Here is an 18,537-nt window from a genome sequence, read left to right on the forward strand (position 1 = left end):
TATCCAGTTCTATTTTTTAGAGCCAGTTCAATTTTTAGATCTATTTCCATCTTTGGATCCAGTTCCATCTTTGGATCCAGTTCCCTTTTTAGATCCAGTTCCATTTTTTGACCCAGTTCCATCTTTGGATCCGGTTCCATTTTTAGATCCGGATCCATTTTTTAGATCCAGTTCCATCTTTAGACCCAGTTCCATTTTTTGGAACGATTTTTTTCCCTGCACTCCCCAGAGCACACAATAACACCAGGCCAGCACACCAGGGCTTAAACTCTTTATTAGGGAATATTTATTATCGAACATTGCATTAGTGAATATTTGTTATTGATATGTTTATTAGTGAATATCGATCAGTCAATATCGATCAGTCAGTATTGATTGGTTTCTCTCCCCTCAGCCCAGGCAGGCTGAGCACTCCAAGTCCCCCCTGCTGAAACCCGGCTGGAACAGCACAGAGGAGAAAAGTTAAAGTTTTCAACCACAGCCACAGACAGGAAACAAAATGAAGCTTTTAGAGGCCAACTTCTGTCTTTTCCATCCTCTTCTTCCTCAGCCGGACCGATCTGGTTTCCCTGGATAAAAACCACACGGGAACAGGGACAGAAAGACACGGACACCACAACTGCACTGCGAGAGCAGCATGGACTGCGGCTGGCCCCAAAGAAACCAGAACAAATCCAGGATTTTCCCAAGTGCTGGTTTGAGCTCTCCAGGGATGAGCTGCAGACACCAAACCTGCTGCGTGAAAATTCCCCCGAGCCCAGGTTAATTAAAGGCTGCGTTAATTACATTAATTTCCAGGCTCCCGTCATTCCCGCATCCCTTGGGAGCCGTGGGCACTTCCCAGGCACAGCCGGGCACTGCCACGGGAAAAGGAATGAAATGTTGGATCCTGCAGGACAGACAGACACACAGACAGGAGCAGAGGCACGGACAGTGGGATCCACACGGGAAAGGGAAATGCAGGCACAGGGAAAAGCAGAGAAACTCCCCAGGAATTCTGGGATGGGAAGTGGCCGGCGGGAAGGAGACCAGCAGCCAAATCCATGGAATTGGATCCACAATTCCCACGTTTTTTCCCCGCTTGGAATTCGCTGCTTCCACGTTGAACATGCAAGGAAAAACGGGGCAGAAATTCCCAGGATTTGGTGGCCGGGAAAAAAAGGAAAAATTGGGATTTAAGAGAGGGATTGGTGGGGAAAAAATCCCGGAATTTGAGGGGAGAATCCCAGCAATTTTGGGGTGAAAAACATAGAACTTTCTGGGGCTTGGAAGGGGAAAATCCTTGGAATTTTGGGTCTTGGAGAGGGGGAAATCCCAGGAATATTGGGGGGAACATCCCAGGAATTTGGGGGATTGGAAAGGGACAAAAATCCTGGGAATTTTCGGGTCTGGGTATGGGAAAATCCCGGAAATTTTCGGAATGAAAACCTCGGTATTTGGGGTCTGGGAAGGACAAAGTCCTGGGAATTTTGGGTTCAGGTTAAGGGAAAATCCTGGGAATTTGGGGACTTGAAGAAGGGAAAATCTCAGGAATTTTGTGGTCTGAAGAGGGGAAAATCCTGAAAATTTTGGGGGGTTGGAAAGGGACAAAATCCTGGGAATTTTGGGGGAGTTATCCCAGGAATTTGGGGCTTGGAGAGGGGAAAACATCCCAGGAATTTTGGGGGGAAAATCCCGGGAATTCTGGGGGCTGGGTAGGGGTCACCCCTGTCCCTTTAGTGTCACTCCTGTCCCTTTAGTGCCACCCCAGGCCTGCCCTCCACCCTGGCACATTTTGAATATTCCATTCTCGCCCCTCTGCAGCTCTGTGATCCGAATTTCTGTGTTTCCTGCAACACTCATTAATTTCATAGCCCTGTTTATTTTCGAACCTGCTACTTCCAGTCGTTTCCTTGCCTTACCTGTCTCGTTCCAAGCACATCACCTGGCTCTGGGGCCAAGGTGTGACTGCAGAGGCGTCATTCATTCACTGTCCCCTGTGTGCTGGCACACACACACGGGATTGCTGCTCACCTCTCCACACTTCCCCAGGCCACGGCAGCAGCAATTTTCCCTCTGTCGTCCCCTGTCTGTGGCATGCACGTGTCACTTGTCACCTCCCGTGTGCTGCTGGCTTCTGGAGGCCCTCACTGCGTGTTCTTGCCACCGCTCGCCCGAATTCCTGAGGGCTCTGGAGGCGCCTGGTGGCCTCGCAAGCCCCAGACAGGCCTGCCTGGAGCAGCCGAGGCTGCATGGCTGCAGGGGAGGCTGCAGAGGTCCCTCCTGCCGCATCTGTGTCATCCCCCAGCACGCTGCTGCTCCCCAAAGGGACAGGGAGTGACCAGAAACCTGACCACGGAGGGACTGGGGAGCTCTTCCAAAGCCACTGGAATTCTTCTGGGATTTGCTGCTTTTTGGAAGGTTCCCTGTGGCCAGCCCGGAAAAGCAGCAGGAAGGGCTGGTGATGGATGCCCCAAGGGAAAAGAGAACTGTCCCCTCACCAAGACAGGGGCAGAGAAGCAGACAAGCCCTTACCTGAGGCTCCTCCCCGAGCTGGGAGTGCAGGAGCTGGTCCCTGGTGCCACCCTGCCCACCCTGTGCCACCTCACACCACTCTCCACACAGCCATGGGATTGTTTTTTCTTTTGTTCCCAGTATTTTATTTCTGACAGGCATTTACAACGTTCCATTCATAGAACTAAAAACATAAAAATAGACCTTCTTTCAGCTTATAAAAGAAATATATAAGAACCTTTGACATGGACGTGTCGTGACATTATGTACAGGAGCCACGGTGCCTTTTCCCAGTGCCAGCTTTCCAGGATGTGAGTACCTGCATCCCAGGCCAGCCACACCCTCCCTCCAGCACGTGGGGCACGACCCTGGCACAGGGGAGGGTGCAGAAACAAACCACGGGGTCATACAAAGGGGGGAGGAACTCCTCTAAAGCTCTCGGGACAAGAAACCAAGAGATAGCAAAAAGTCACCTCAGAAGTGGAGTGTAGTGCACCAGGAAGCAGGGCAGGGAGGGGAGGATGCCAGCTGGGACACACAGACACCGGTGGGTATTTGGGGTGGGGACGGGGCGGGGGGGATAATTTTTTTTGTCATGTTTTAAAATATAGTCAGAGTGGATTTTATAAAATATAATCCTAAGGCTATTATAAAATTTCAGGTTCTCCAAGTACCTACCGGTGTGTCAAACATCAATAGATACCGACAAAGCAAAACAAAAAATTTCATATAATCTTCCTTTTTTTTTTTGTTTTTGTTCCTATAGGTGAGACTGCAATGGGAAAAGCTATATAAACCCTAAAAAAAAAAAAAAAAACCCAACCAAAAAACCACAAAAAAGTGCTATTTTGTGTTTCGTATTCGGAAGTCTACTTAAAAACCACGAGATTTTCATCACATTTTACCCTGTTTTAGATGTTTAAATAAACGACCAAAAATGTTAAAGACGTTTACCTGTGTAGAACTTTTCCCACCCTGTACAGCAGTGGAAAAGCTTTTAGAAAGCAATGAAAACACGCTAGTTTCCCCCGCGGCAGGAGAGCGGGTGAGGTCAGTTTTTTGGCCAGGAATTCCCTGTCCCCAGCCCAAAGTGTGCCGGGGAGTGGAGCAGAGGGATCTGCGGCTCCAGCCAGGGCACGGCACAGATCCCTGTGCTCCACTGCAGCTCACGTCACTGCATTTAATATTCCTTTTATCAGCCAACTAAACTCCAGTCTCAAACGTAGACAAGAAACCTTTTCCTGAACAAAGTTATACCTAAATAAGAGTTTCCAGTTCATATTCCAATATAAAACCACCCTTCCTAACCCTCTGCGAAAAAGCTAGCCTCGCATCCCGGACGTGGAGCTTCCCGAAATCTCTTACCCCTTGGAGCCCCTGCATCTCAGGCAAAATACAAAAAAAAAAAAAAAAAATAGTTCTTCAAGTGTTCAGTTTGGGTCTCCTTGCAGAGAGTTTGGCATCTTGACCAGAGCGTGTAAAAGCAGAGCTGCCAACACCACGGGGCGAGACCAGCACGGAGCGGGAGGAGCGAGCACGACACGGACCCCAAGCCTTGCCTCGTTCCCGAGCTCAGCAATGTCCTCTGGCGTCCGGGGAAGGGGAGGCGGCCGGCCAGGATCCAAAGGCAGTTTCCTGCCGAAGGAGAAGAGCCGGCGCTCACCCACCTCTCTGTCCCCTCTGTCCCCGCGCTCCTGCTGCAGCTGCCTTGGGATGGGACACGCAGAGCTCCTTGTTTCCCAGTGATTGCCTTCTCCCCGTGCTCCACTCCAGCCCCTGACTGTTCTTCAATAAATAAAGGAGTGTGAAAGCCCTTGGTGGAGCTAGGACAGGACCTCCAGCCCGTTTGGGAGCTGCCGCAGCGGCGTGTGCAAGTGTGCAATCCACGGGGTGCCGGGGAGGGGCTGGGACGGGGGACACCCACGGCGGGGGAGGTTGGGGACACCCACGGGGCGCCTCAGAGCTCGGTGTTGAGCTTGCCGCCGGGCACGAAGTCCTGGCGTCGCACCCAGACCACCTCGTGGTGGGCGCGGGCGTCGGCGGCGCCGTTGACGGCGGGCAGGCTGCTGCTGACGGTGCCGTTGGTGCTGCTGACGGCGGCCTGCTTGCTGAGCTGGCCCGTCCTGGCGGCGTGGCCGTCGCCGGCAGGGCAGGCCCGGCCCAGGGACGCGGCCTGGAGCCGCTCGCGCAGCTGGCGCTGGGCCCCGCGCGCCGCCTGGCAGAAGTCGTCGTCGTCGCTCAGGATGTCGGTCTCCTTGACGTCGTCGCCGTCGTGCTCGTCGTCGTCGTAGCGCGCCAGGTCGAACTGCTCCTCCAGCCAGCGCTCCGTGTCCCCTCCCTGCGCCGCCTCCCGCTCGGGGCTGCCGCCCTGCACGGCCTCCGAGTCGATGGTGAAGCGGTTCCGCGCCAGCCGCCGCCTCCTGCGGCCCAGGGACTTGCTGGGGGCCGACACTGCGCACACAGAGAGAAAACCCCGCGCGCCTTGGTGTGACCGGGGCCACCGGCCGGCCCGGGCCCCGCGGGTCACTGCCACGGCCCCTCGGCACCACGAGCTCCTGCTGCTCAGAGCCCGGGGGACAAACAGTGGCCCTCTGGCCACCCGGCCAGCACCAAGGGCTCAGCTCAGCTTCCCGCTCGCAGCCCCAACCCCAGCAGCCTCGGGCAGGGAAATCTGTCCGGGCTCACAGCAGCCCCCCCAGGGCTACCTCAGGATGCTGCCCAGGCTCTGCTACTCCCTCCCTATGGGCCGAGGAACAAAACCAATCCCCCAACCCACAAGAGCGAGCAGGAATTCCTTCCTCAGCATCTACTCAACACCATCAGCAGATCCCCATCTCCCGTGCCAGAACATCTCGCCAAGCTTTAGGGGCAAACCCTAAACCCAGAGCTCTGAGGCTGGAGTTTGCTTGAGGTCACATCTCAAGGCCCTGCAGTGATCACAGTGCCTCAGCAGCTGCCACATTATTTGATCTGCAGGGAGAGGCCTGGACCCCAAGGCGGGGTTTTTCTCCCTGCAGAATTCATCACACCAACGCCCCACAGAGCCAAAGTGAAAGGAGGTCTGGCAAGTGACAAGCTGGGCTCAGCTGCTGCTGCTCTGGCCTGCCCTGGTCACAAGGAGGAACTTAAGCCTGGCTTATGCACAGGGCTGGATCCAGGCGGCAGAACAAGGAACAAACAACACACCAGAACCGAACACGCAGCAGTGCCCTGCACTTTGCAGCTGGAAACCAATGTTGGTTCCCTCCAGCACCTAGAGCTCTGAAAATGAACACCTGCTTTTCCCTGGGGCTCTCTCACTGCTTTGGCCTGAGGTCAGCTGGAAAGGAAAATCCAAAAATCAGAGTACCAATTGCACGCTTCTCCAGCTGTGGGAGGGAAGCTGAGCCCCAGGTCAGATTAAGGTGCACAGCCCATCTGGGCTGCCAGGAATCCCATTTTCCCTTCCAGGCTGAGCCTCGAGTGCAAAGCAAGGGAAAGAGAGGCAACTTAAGGCTCTCAAGGAAGTGAGGCATGGAAAAGCAGCAGTTTTTACAAATACAGCAGACAAGGCTAATCCTAACACACGAGTGGCAGACACCACCACAACGTCCTACAAGGGTGCTGGGGTTACTGGGACCCTGCCAGTGTGCAGCCCTACAGTACCTGCCCTGTTCATGGCTGGCCTTGCACCCTTGAGAGCACACAGTCTTTTCCCACCAAAAGGAACATATTGCTGGGATGAGGGCAAGCTTTCGGTTTTAAGGAGCTGTCTTCTGTGCTTGTCCCGCAGGATGGAGTGCACTGCCTTCAGAAAGTCCTTCCTGAGCTCTGGAGAGCTGAAAAACAGATGGGAACACAAAAAGCACAAGTTATCCCTTGGGAACTGCTGAGAGCTCGCTGTAAATGAGGGGAATATTGGTCACTTCTGGGATTTCAGACCAAAAAAAAAGTGCAAATCGACTGCAAATCGCTTCCCCAGAGAAGACTGCACTGAAGTCAGTGTTTTCAAAGCAAAGCTAAATCCACGGTCCACTGTAGCAGGCATCCAAGGAAACCGACACCCAGGGCATGAATAAAACAACCACCACCCAGGGCATGAATAAAACATGGAGCCTTTCAGCCCTCTGAGGTTCCCTTTCCCTGCAGTGCCCCCCACACACACGCAGTGAGCTGTGGTGCTCATCCACGTGTCCCTGCACACACACCCCACAGGGGCACAGCTCCTGCACCTCTTCCTACAAGCAGGAATTGCCCTGGCATCAGCTCTGCCGTGCCAAGCTCTTAGCTGAACCCTGCAAACACGCCAGGGCAGCCAGCACCCAGCAATGGGTGTTTACTGAGGGAAAGGCAGGGTCCCAGCACCCAGCAATGGGTGTTTACTGAGGGAAAGGCAGGGTCCCGAGAGCAGGGCTGGGACCTGGTGCCACGGAAGGAACCAGCTGAGCACAACACCTGCCCCAAAGATCCAGCGCTGCACTTTACCTGGAAAGCTGCAGCATGGCTTTTCCCGTGAAGGTGCACAGCTGGACAAGGTCTGTGCCTTTATTTTCAGCTTCCAGAATGAGGCCCTAACACCCTCTGCCCACTGTCCCTACCTGGCTGTTCCCGGATTTCCCTGGAGGGGAGACACACACGGGCAGGGCTGCACAGGAAGCAGGGGAGCCACTGACCTGCAGCACAGGTGAAATGTCCTCTCTGGCCTGCCCTCCGACTCGGATTTCACATGGACAATCTCACACACACAGTTGGTCTCTGCATCTGCGGGGAGAAACAAGCACAGCTCCGTGGCTACCTTCCTGTCTGACCCCAAAGCATTTAGTCTGTCATGAGGGAAGACCCCAAACCCCCCAAACCCCCCCCACACCGCAGCCCCCGGGCACATTACCTGCAGTGGCCAGGGCCCGCACCTGCAGCGCTTCCAGCGGGATCATGTGGCGGAAGCGGAACGGGTCCCAGTCCTCGTAAATGGAGGCTCGGTGTGATCCTCCCTGCAGGGGTTTCACTCCCATGAGCTCTCACACACTCACACAGGCTGAGCAGGGAGCCCAAGCCAAGGGACAACACTCCCAGCAACAGCCTCGGCCAGCACAATCCACCCCCCCAGCAGGGAAGGGATGGGGCAGGCGTGGCAGCAAAGGAGAAAGGATTTCTGTGCCCACCCAGCAGCTCCAACACCAGGGGCACACGTGCCAGGACACGTTCCAGCTCCAGGGCTTTGTGGAATGCACAGCTCCATCACAGCCCCAGAAATGCCTGGGACATCACCCAAACTGTCCCTGCACACTTACGAGTTTCTTCTTCTGCTTGGAGCCATCCTTGTACACGAGGACCACGGCAGTTTTGAACACTGGGGGAGAAAGTCAGAGACAAAAGCTATGGAGTCACACAATCCCAGAATCCCAGATTCTGGAGATCACCCAGTCCTACCCCCCTACCAGGTGCAGCTGACACAGGAATTTGGGATTTGGGGATGTCCCCAGACAGACACTCCACACCCTCCCTGGGCAGCTGTTCCAGGGCTCTGCCCCTCCATGGACAGAAATTCTTCCTCAGGTTGAGGTGGAATTGTTGTGTTTCAGTTCCTGCCCACTGCCCCTCATCCTGTCCCTGGCACCACTGAGCAGAGTCTGGCACCATCCTCTGCCAGCCCTTGGGGATATCAGTGTGGACTGATTGGGATATTTGATGGATTAATGGGGTATTTGATGGATTGCTGGGATATTTGATGGACTGATGGATCCCCTCTCAGCCTTCCCTTCCCAGAGTGAGCAGGCCCAGCTCCCACAGCCTCTCCCGAGGAGCATCCCCAAGTCTTGGAATGGCTCTCCCCTCTTCCCCAGCACACAAACGCTTCTCCTGAGCCCAGAGAGCTGCCAGAGAGCAGAGCTGAGCAGTGCACAGAGGGGTTCCAGCCCTGGGGCCCAGCTGAGAGCCCTGAATGCCTCTGCAATCCCAGGGCTGGGATACAAACCGAACGCTGCCAGCTCCGGCTCCTTCTTCCACTTGCCCAGGGAAGCTGGAGGGTTCAGCCAGGTCACGGAGCTGTGCAGGAGCAGGTCCCCCATGGAAAGGTCGGCCACCTGCCAACACCAACACGTGCAGAAAGGCCAGGCTTTTCATGAGCTCAGGGAATCTGATGGGACCTTTCAACTCTAGTCCTGAACAAAATCCACCCCCCCCAGCAAACTCCTGGAGCATTTCATCAGCTGACTGCAAATAGATGCATGCAGACTCTTAATTAATGAGCATAAATTAGGGTAATTTAAACTCCAGAGTCCAGCTCTTGGAAGTCAGGCTTAAAACCAGATGTTTTCTTTGCCTTTTGTTCCCTTTCGTCCACTTCTCTCCCCAGCTGTTTCTTTGTATTTTGGTGGAATATTTAAGCACATCTTCAGTGTGGGGTAAAGTTCAGAGACTGCATCAGGGGCAGTGGCCAGAGCACCCCCTCCCCACGGCTGCTGTGGCCCCTGACTCTGCCCAAAGCTCCTCTGTGGACACCACAGTGCTGGGGACAGACTGACACAGGAGCTCCCAGCTCCTTGTCCTTATGGTCCCAGCCCCAGTTCAGGGGAATGTGATCCCACCCTTCCACCCTCCCCTCAGCAAAGCCTGAATTCAGTTCAGGTCTTACACTGAGCTGGGATTTATCTGCTTGCACCAGGATCTACCTCAATGGCACAGCAGGAAAGGGAAATGCTGGATCCAGTTCAACAGGCAGCACAACAGCAGCCCTTTCCTCTCGAAATCTGATTTTTACCTCTTTTTTCTCCCCTGTTTGTTCTGCTATGAGCTGGTCGAACACTGCCCCGTACTCCTCATGGATTTTCTGCATTTCATTAATGTGGCTGGCAACTTTGTTCATGGTTTTGATGGCGACTGCAAGAGAGACAGGGGATGAGCAGAAGGGAATTGTAACCCCTGAGAGGGAGAGGGAGGGAGGAGGTGGAGCAGAGAAAAGCGGGGTTAACCCTTACCATCGAGGTGGTAATGCTCCTCACTGTCCACATCAGTGAGAGCAAAGAGCTCCTTGAGCAGGAGGGGGTACTTGAGGATCCTCTGGATGGGTTTGATGAGGTAAGACTCGAGCGTGGACGAGTGCTGCCGGCGCGGGTTCTGCGCGTCCAGGAACGCCTTGAAGGCAGAGTCAGTCTTGGCTGCAAGATCCACAGGAAGCACTGGGTCAGTGGAAAAGAGGCCCTGCTGCCCTGAGAAGGCCCCTGGCCCACCTTTAAACTGCTTTATCTGGGGAGGAAGTGCAGCTTTATTGGGCCCTCCGGGATCCGAGTCACTCCCCGGATGCGCTGCTCAGGATTTCACAGCAGGCACCCACCTCCAGCACGGGCAATTCTCAACTTCACCACCCGTGACAGAATCCCCTGAGCTGGCAGGGCCCCACGAGGATCCCTGGATCCAACTCCTGGCCCTGCACAGGCAGGAGCAGCAAAATGAGGCACCAGGTTTGGGGAGCACAGCACACTGGACACCTGACTGCTATGAATTGATAAAATTGCCATTTTCCCTGCTGCTCCCTCCACTGGAGCATAAGGAGGGAAGGAAGGAGGAGGTGGTATTTATAGACACACACATTATTCAGTGCAGCAGCAATTCCACACAAGTGCTTCTATTGGAGTCATGTCCCCTGACGGGGTTGGGGTTTTATGCCCCCGATTTCCATAAAGCGACTTGAGTTTCACAGGCCAAAGCCACCTGCACCTCAGCTGAGGACACCAGGTGACACCTGAAATACACTCCCAGGCTGCTGAGGAGATTTACCTCTGGAGTAGAATTCTAGGTTCTGTTTATGCCATAATTCAAGCACAACACTTTCTCATTTACGAATGCAGTCAGCAATGGAAAAGAAAAGCACAATAACCAGATCTACCTCGTCTGTAGCTTCAGCATTAGGGTCCAATAAAATAATGCCAAAAGGAAGCCTGGATGTGACTAGCAACAAACCATTCACTTATGCATTCCACAGAGCTGCCAAGTGATCCTTGCAGCACAGGGAATAAAAGTTTACAAGCAGAAATGAAAAAAGGAAAAGTGCACAGGAAAAAGAATACAAAAAAAAAAAAAAACCCAACTCTGAAAGGGGCTCTTACCTTTCACCAGGACTTTGGGGACTTTTGTGTGGCTGGCACAGAAGGCACTGTACAGCTTGAACCTGTCAGCGTAGTACAGGAAGGATCCACCCAGGGAGAACAACACTTTCTGGGGTTAAAATTAAAAGAAAAAAACCATCAGTGCAAAGGCATTTAGTCACTCTGCCTTCAGCCAGGTCACCTGAAGCTTCCACCCAGCCTCTGGAGGACAGGGCAATGCAGATTTTGGCTTGCACACCGAGACCAGTGCTGGAGTGAGCCCAGAGGAGGCACCAGGATGGGAGGAGGGAGGGAGCAGCTCTGCTGGGAGGAAAGGCTCAGGGAGCTGGGACTGGGCAGCCTGGAACAGAGGAGCCTTGGGGTGACCAAACTGAGGCCTCCCAGCGCCTGAAGGGAACCTACCAGGAAGATGGAGAGAGACTCCTGGAGTGACAGGACCAGGGGGAATGGCTTCCAAGTACAAGAGAGCAGGGTTAGATGGGATGTTAGGAAGGAATTGTGCCCTGGGAGGATGGAAAAGCCCTGGCACAGGGTGCCCAGAGCAGCTGGAGCCCTGGAGGTGTCCCAGGCCAGGCTGGATGGGGCTTGGAGTAACCTGGGACAGTGGAAGGGGTGGAAGTGGGGGAATCTTCCCACCCAAACCCTTGTGTGACTCCTTGATTCAGCCCTGCTGTGTGGACTGAGCACAGGGGACAGTCCCCACAGGAACCAGAGCTCACTGAGGAACTCAGGGAGCCCAGCAATGGCCAGAGGGCACAGAGAGCTGTGAGCCTGCAGGGGAGCAGGGCGCTGAGCACTCCTCCCTCACACACACCTCACCTGCTGGGAAAGGAGCTGGGGTTCAGGGACAAACACCATCCCACCATGTCCTGGGAACCACTCAGCACCTGGGGAGGGGCTGCCACCACAGCCTGGGGACACCGGGTGGCACAGGGGGAGGAAACTGAGACCTGAAACCACAGCACCCCACGCTTCACACAGGGCCCAGGGCAGAACTGAAAGAGAGCTCGCTGCAGTTTGGATGGGAAGAGCTGGAAGCAGCAGCAGCACCCAAGACATGGAGTTTCCTCTGCAAGGACCCTTCCCTGGCCCTCCTCTGTACAGCTCAGAGCAATTATTATTATTATTATTATTATTATTATTATTATTATTATTATTATTATTATTATTATTATTATTATTACTACTCATCCTGCCCTTCTCCCAGGTGAGTGCTGCCCAGAGCCAGAGTGCAATTCCCCAAAGGAAAAGCAACTCCATCATCTCCCTGCCATGCTTCCACTACCACTGCATCAGACACAACAGGAAATTTGTTGCCACGTTCCCCTGGGTTATAAATGAAGTTTCCAGAGCTGCAGTTTACAATTCTACCTGTGAGGATGCACACCTGCTGAAAGCCAGAAGTATTTGCCACCGTGACTGAAAGTGGAAATACAAAATTCTATGTGCTGTTCTGATCTGTAGCCCCAGAGGGCTTCTGAACACGAGGCTTGTCATGGCAAAGATTTTATGTAACTTTCCATTTCGAGCATTTCCTGACAGCTGAAGGCATGAAATCTGGCAGGAGGGCAAGAATAGAAGCAAAAAGCACATGGCTTCCAAGTGCTCTCTGTGGCTAAATGTAGCATCAACTACAACTGCAACAGGATCGTTTTCAGCAGCACCAGCATCACTTGAAAATTCATCTTAAATGGAAGCAGATGCAGGTTTATACATGAACAGTGGCCACAGTCAGGAAAATATGATGGAGAGTGTTAAAGGTCTCCTCGAAATTTAAACAATGAGACAGCTTATGTATTTTATATAATATATCAAAGTAAGCAATTATTACCTTAAATTGCTCAACTTTTTCAAGCTTTTCCAGGTCTGGAACCAGCCTTACTCCATCTTCCAGAGTTTTCAGGAACTCCACCTGGAATGCTACCATTTCAGTCAGATTCCCAAAGAGAACATCCAGCTAATAAAAAGAGGAAAAAAAAAGCAGAACGCTGAAAATATCACTTTGTGGCTAAATCGTGTTTTCTAGAGCTGTAGCAACTCTCAGCCCAGTTGTATTATCCACGTGATGTCAGGTAAAAAACAAGCTGCAGGCATTGCTGAGCAGCACCTTGATGCTCTGCCTAACCCATGATTTGGGAGAAAGGGAATTCAGTGAAATGAATTTCAGACAAAGTGCAGGGGCAGGCAGCAAGACAAGCCAAGGTCCACATACCTCATCTGGTGTGAGGAAGGTTTCTTTTTGCAGAGGCTTCAGGTACCTCTCCATCAGACAATTCAAGTCCTAAAAATTCAGAAAAAAGGTTCCCGTGTTGGTTCCTCACACTGGTGCCAAATGAGGCTTTGCTATTGTGAGGATTTTCCCTTTCCACACACAGCAGGAAACAGCTGGATTTCACACAGTTTAGGACAGGAAAAGGCAGCATTTACACATTTCTAGTTACAAACTCAACAGCAGATCTCAGTGAGCAGCTCAGGCATTTCACACTGAGAGCAGCCTGACCTTTGGGAAATGCCTTTTTTTCAGTGGGGTCAGTTCCCTTCTAGGCACAGATTGCAGAACTGAGTGTGAGCTCAGCAGCAGAGGGAAGGAGCCAGGAGGGCTTGCAGGAAAGCTGCAGAGAGTTTGGCAGGGAAGCTGCAGAGGGTTTTGTAGGAAAGCTGCAGAGGGTTTTGTAGGAAAGCTGCAGAGGGTTTGGAGGAAAGGTGCAGAGGGTGTTGGAGGAAAGCTGCAGAGGGTTTTGGAGGAAAGGTGCAGAGGGTTTTGTAGGAAAACTGCAGAGGTTTGGAGGAAAGGTGCAGAGAGTTTGGCAGGGAAGCTGCAGAGGGTTTGGAGGGAAGGTGCAGAGGGTTTTGTAGGAAGGATGCAGAGGGTTTTGGAGGAAAGGTGCAGAGGGTTTTGGAGGAAAGGTGCAGAGGGTTTGGAGGGAAGGTGCAGAGGGTTTGGAGGGAAGGTGCAGAGGGTTTGGCAGGGAAGGTGCAGAGGGTTTGGAGGGAAGGTGCAGAGGGTTTTGAGGAAAGGTGCAGAGGGTTTAGAGGAAAGGTGCAGAGGGTTTGGAGGGAAGGTGCAGACGGTTTGGAGGGAAGGTGCAGAGGGTTTTGTAGGAAAGCTGAGGGTTTGGAGGGAAGCTGCACAGGGTTTGGCAGGGAAGCTGCACAGGGTTTGCAGCCCTGCAGCCCTCACCTTGACGTAGGTGCGCTCGGTCTCCAGGAGCTCACAGATGACTTTCCTCAGCTTGTCTGCGTCCGTGAGCTGCCTCATGGTGCTCAGCTGGGGCCCTGCACTGTCCTGGGGCTGAGCACTGCACTCCGAGGGGTTCATCTCATGCAGGCTGCGACAGAAAGCTGCCACCTGCTCCGTGCTCTGGGGAGAGAAGGGAGAGCAAGGGGCAGGGTAAGACCGGGCACAGGAGCCACAGGAGCCGTGGGGCTGGGCAGGGTGTGCATGCAGCTCAGCACTGCAGCCTGGGCACTTGGCAACAGGAACAAGTGTCCATCCTGCCTCTCTGTGACTGGGGATAAAGGGAAAAAAACCCAAAAGCAACAACACCACCACAATAGGAGCTGCAGAACTCAAAGGCACTGAAGTGCTGTTCAACTCCGTTCCTGGTTTCAGACTGTAAACGAAACAGGCTCGTCCAGCACTGAAGAGTGACAAACTCACAGAGAGGGCCAAGAATTGGGAACCAAAAATGCCTGTGCAAACGAAACACAGAGCCCAGCCCCCTGGCAGCTGCCCAGCCCGGGCTGCAGCAGTGCTGGGAACAGCCCTGCTGACACACAGCCACAAACCACTCAGCTCTGGGGCTCTGGGGAAGCAGAGCCTCCCAGCTCAGGCCCCTCCAGGCCCTTGGGAAAGCTGCTCTGTCCCTGAGCTGTGGGTGCAGATGTGCCTCACACTTCTGGGGAGGAACTCCTTCCCCATAGATACCACTTCCCAGAGCTGCTTCCTCTAACATTTCATCAGCTGCCTATATAAAAAGCCAGTTATCCTGACTTCACCCCCTCGTGCTGGATCACTTCTCACATCTCTCATTGCACTGAGGAGTCTGGAGCAGGAACAGTCTCTGGTGACAGTGGTGACAGCCCCAGGCCTCCAGGATTGCCAGGGCTGTCTCCATCCCTCCCAGGGAGAGGAGCTGCTCCACTGACCACACCTCATGATCCTGCCAGGGGATCTCAACCCAGGGCCAGTGATTGCTGCAGCCCCCAGCTCAGCAATTCCCCCATGGAAAGGGTGGCCAGGCACTGGCAGGGACTCCCAGGGAGGTTTGACATCCCCTGGATGTGGCACTCAGGGCTGGGGACAAGGTGAGGATCAGGCACATGGTCTCAGAGCTGCTCTCCAGCACAGGTAATTCTGTGAAACAACTGACTCAAAACCAGCCTGTTCAGCCAGAGAAATGCAAAGAGAGCAGAGCAGAAAAAAAACTAAAAGAGAGAGAAAATGAAACACATCCCTCCCTTGCTGTTTGGAGACAAAGCTCTGCCCCTGGGACATCACTTCACTCCCACCCACTGGCAGGTGTGATCTCCATGCTTCTTAAGCCATGCAGTCTGCTCACACCGAGTTATTTCCTCTCCATGCACCTGCAATCCTTGTTAGGACAAGGCAGGATTTCCACCTCCTTTCCTCAGAGGTCTCTTGGGGTTGCAAACGCTGCCCTGAGGTCAGGCTGCACAGCACAGGAGCAGAGATGCTCCTTACACAAAGGATCATTTTCTCCAGGACACACAAGTGTAAGCCAGGAACTCGCTGTAAGTGGCTGTCTATACAAAAATGCCTTTTGGACACACTTTACATTACAGGAAAACACACATTACACACGTTACTGGGAAAATCTTCACCTTCAGTTTCTGAGGCTTAACTCAGATGTGGAAGAAAGGAAAAATATAGCAAATTAAGAGCAGGAGACAGCAGTGAGCTGGACCAGCCCATCTCCAACTCACTCTGCTCCTGGCATGTGCCACTGAGACTTGAGATTCAGTAGTCTGAATTAGTCAACAATTCCTGTTATTTCTCAGCAAGGTCCCTCCTATACTCGCTGTGCTTTCAAGTATAAAGCACCCCCAAATTTTAGATCAGGTGTGCATCAGATTTCAGCAGCTGTGACCTTGACCCCAAATCCACGCAGGGCAGGTGAAAGCCTGGCTCCAGCACAGGTTCCAACACCTTCCCAAGTGCCCTGCTCTGCTGGGGAGGCACACAGAGCTGGCAGCTCAGAAAGGACAGGCTGAGCCTGCACAGACCCAGCTTTGCTCAGCAAGGTCTGCCTTTGGAGGCAGCCGTGTCCAGCGGCGTCCTGCTATAAAACCAGCTCTAATGCATAAAGCACGAGCTGGACTCAGACCCCAAAACAAGCCAAGAGTTTTGAGCAGCTGCTGCCTGCACCGTGCAGGGAAAGATGGGTCAGCCAGAAAGAGAGAGCGAGAATCTGCTCGGGGTGTGGAACACCAGCTCAGCACCCAGGCTGAAATAACTCAGGGAGCCACGTGGGGTGCCCAGCAGCAGCAGCTACACCCAGATGGCAGGAAGGAAGTGTGGAGCATTTCCCAAAGCCTTATCTGCACTGCTGCACGCCCCATGAACAGCTCCAGGGCTGCAGCCACAGCCAGAGCTGCCTTCCCACTGCCCTGCCCCACATCCCTGGGAACTGTCCCCGTGTCACACAGCCCACACTGCTGGGACAGAGCCTCCAGCACTGCCATGCTCACCATTCTGCCCACTGAGCCAAGAGCTGTGGTGGGGGAAGCTCCCCCGACGTGTCCCCTCAAGGCTCCTGGCCACCACAGAGCCCTGCTCCGAGATTTGGACTGGCTGAACTTTGTATTCCTAGCCAAGGGATAGGAAGCATTGCCTGTGCATACCTAATCCTCCAGACAGAAAGCACTGAGCAAGTCTGGGACTTGCTGCACCTGAACCCCGCTGAACTGAGCAATTCCGAGGGTCCTTTCTGACCCTCACCCCTCCACAGGAGGTTGCAGTGACCACCAGGTGAGCCTCACCATCAAGCCTCGTTAAACCACCATCACACTGACCAGCAAACTCGCCTACCTCAGCAGTGCACATCAATACAAATGTTGTTGTTTCTCTCCCAGGACTGAACACGTGCAACAACTGCTGTGCTTCACCGCAGCACAATCCTGCTTGCCCGGTATTCCCTTTAAAAAATCCATTTCCAGACACAAAGCAGCCACACTTTGCACACAGGGGGCTTCAGGGCACAGCTATTTTGGTGAATACTCTCAAGCAGATTTCAAAAAAACCTCTGTCCCCATTTTCCCAGAGAGGGTGGACAGAGTAGGGAAGGTGTGGAAGAGAAACAGATCCTTTTATCTCCCTGCACCAGGGTGACAGTGACAGCACTAAACCGGGATTTCTCGAGGACAATTAGAGCATCACACTGCAGGCACAATCCCTTCAAGCAAGCTGGAAATGAGACTGAGGGCAGCCACACCGGGCTGGGAAGCGGAGCTGCCGAACATTAACCCCTTCTTGGGAAGGGCTCGGCACAGGAGCCGAGCTCACATCCTTCCCACGGAGGAGGATCGAGGACATCCACACCACGGGGCTTTGGCCGCCCAGCAGTGCTGAAAGCCATTTCCCCTGTATTTGCCATGCAGATCCAGGTGCCTGGGCCCCCAGCAGCCCTGAGCAGCCCAGCCCAGCCCGCTCCCAGCAGCAGAGCCCACCCAAAGCAAGCGAGGCAAAAACCCGCGTCCTTCCACCACTGCCGGGCACGCACCATACAGCCCAATTCCAGCCGGGAATTCAGACCCTGCCAACCCCCCACGAGTCCATCCCTCGGCTCTGCTCACCAGGTACAGCATCCGGAGCAGGGAGTCCCCGTCCCCATCCCTGTCCCTGCCGGCGCTGTCGCTCCGCACCTTTCGGCTCCCCCTCCAGAGCGCGGACATGGCCGGGGCTGTCAGCGAGCGGCCAGCGCGGCCCCGGGGCTGCACATCCCCGGGAACCCACCCGAGGCGCTCCCGGGAACCCCGGGATATTCCTGGGGACCCACCCGAGCTGCTCCCGGGTACCCTGGGATGCTCCCCCGCTCCTCCTGGGTACCCCGAGCTGCTCCCCGCTGCTCCCAGGCAGCCCAGGTTGATCCCTGCTCCTCCTAAGCTGCTCTCCCTCCTCCTACCAGGTACCCCGAGCTGCTCCCGGGTACCCCGAGATGCTCTCCTGCTCCTCCCGTGTATCCCAGGGTGCTCCCCGCTCCTCCCTGCTCCTCCCAGGTCGCTCCCCTCTGCTCCTCCCGGGCACCCCAGGCTGCTCACACCCCAGGGTGCGAGCGGGGCAGGGCAGCGCCCACCCCCTGCCCTCCCTCCCGGGCCATCTGCTCACCGCAGCCGCGGGCTCCCGAGCCGGCAGAGGCGAGGGAAAATGCGCTGGGAATGTCGGCACTAGCACTGCATTCCTGCCAGGAACCTCAAAGAGCCGCCTGTGCCGCTGGGAAAGACAGCCCGCAAATCCCCCTCCTAATCCTTTCACGTCTGCTGCAGCACACCGAGGGTTTGGAGACTTCTGCTGGTCTCGAGTAACGCTGCAGAGAGCACCGACCTACTTTTCCTGGGAGAAATTCCTCCAAGTGGCACCGGCGTGCACACACAGAGCCCAGCAGCCACGCTGTGCCAGGCAATGGGCACTCACTGCCACGGGCACACGGCTGCAGGCACCAACCCGGAGAAACCCGGGTCCCCTGCAGGCATTTGAACTGGGGGCACTTCTTACAGCAACACAGCCCCAGCGGAATTCAAAGGGCCACGGCAGGAAAAGGAAACACACCGGGGCTGATTCTGGGACTCGACACAGCACCCATTTCAGCCTCCGGCAACCTGCAACACCAGGAATTCACACTCTCGGTTTTCTGGGTGCCCCCCTGGAACCTCGATACTGGCAAGGCCAGAATAACCAGGTCACCACAGGGGCAAGCAACCACTGAGGAAATTCCTCTGC

The 18,537-nt window shown here is 54.5% G+C and overlaps 1 protein-coding gene across 4 annotated transcripts in view; it reads right to left on the minus strand.

Annotated features, from left to right (window-relative positions):
- Positions 1–2,612: 2,612 nt before the first annotated feature.
- Positions 2,613–18,537, minus strand: part of TIAM1 (TIAM Rac1 associated GEF 1) — an 84,980-nt gene continuing 69,055 nt past the window's right edge. For 3 of the 4 annotated variants that reach the window (XM_088158815.1, XM_088158817.1, XM_088158814.1), the window contains exons 16-27: positions 13,759–13,938; positions 12,790–12,858; positions 12,409–12,534; positions 10,578–10,686; positions 9,450–9,629; positions 9,233–9,351; positions 8,447–8,555; positions 7,764–7,822; positions 7,361–7,463; positions 7,146–7,233; positions 6,139–6,311; positions 2,613–4,944 (exon numbers count right to left, since the gene is read on the minus strand). In XM_088158815.1, coding sequence (XP_088014941.1) covers positions 4,451–4,944; positions 6,139–6,311; positions 7,146–7,233; positions 7,361–7,463; positions 7,764–7,822; positions 8,447–8,555; positions 9,233–9,351; positions 9,450–9,629; positions 10,578–10,686; positions 12,409–12,534; positions 12,790–12,858; positions 13,759–13,938 — 1,809 coding nt within the window. In that variant the 3' untranslated portion in view covers positions 2,613–4,450. Of the gene's footprint in view, positions 4,945–6,138; positions 6,312–7,145; positions 7,234–7,360; positions 7,464–7,763; positions 7,823–8,446; positions 8,556–9,232; positions 9,352–9,449; positions 9,630–10,577; positions 10,687–12,408; positions 12,535–12,789; positions 12,859–13,758; positions 13,939–17,393; positions 17,508–18,537 lie in introns of those variants that run through there. The other variant, XM_088158818.1, reaches the window with a different exon arrangement.

The sequence above is a fragment of the Sturnus vulgaris genome, chromosome 2 (genome assembly GCF_052056855.1).
Source record: "Sturnus vulgaris isolate bStuVul1 chromosome 2, bStuVul1.hap1, whole genome shotgun sequence".
NCBI classification, from domain to species: domain Eukaryota; kingdom Metazoa; phylum Chordata; class Aves; order Passeriformes; family Sturnidae; genus Sturnus; species Sturnus vulgaris.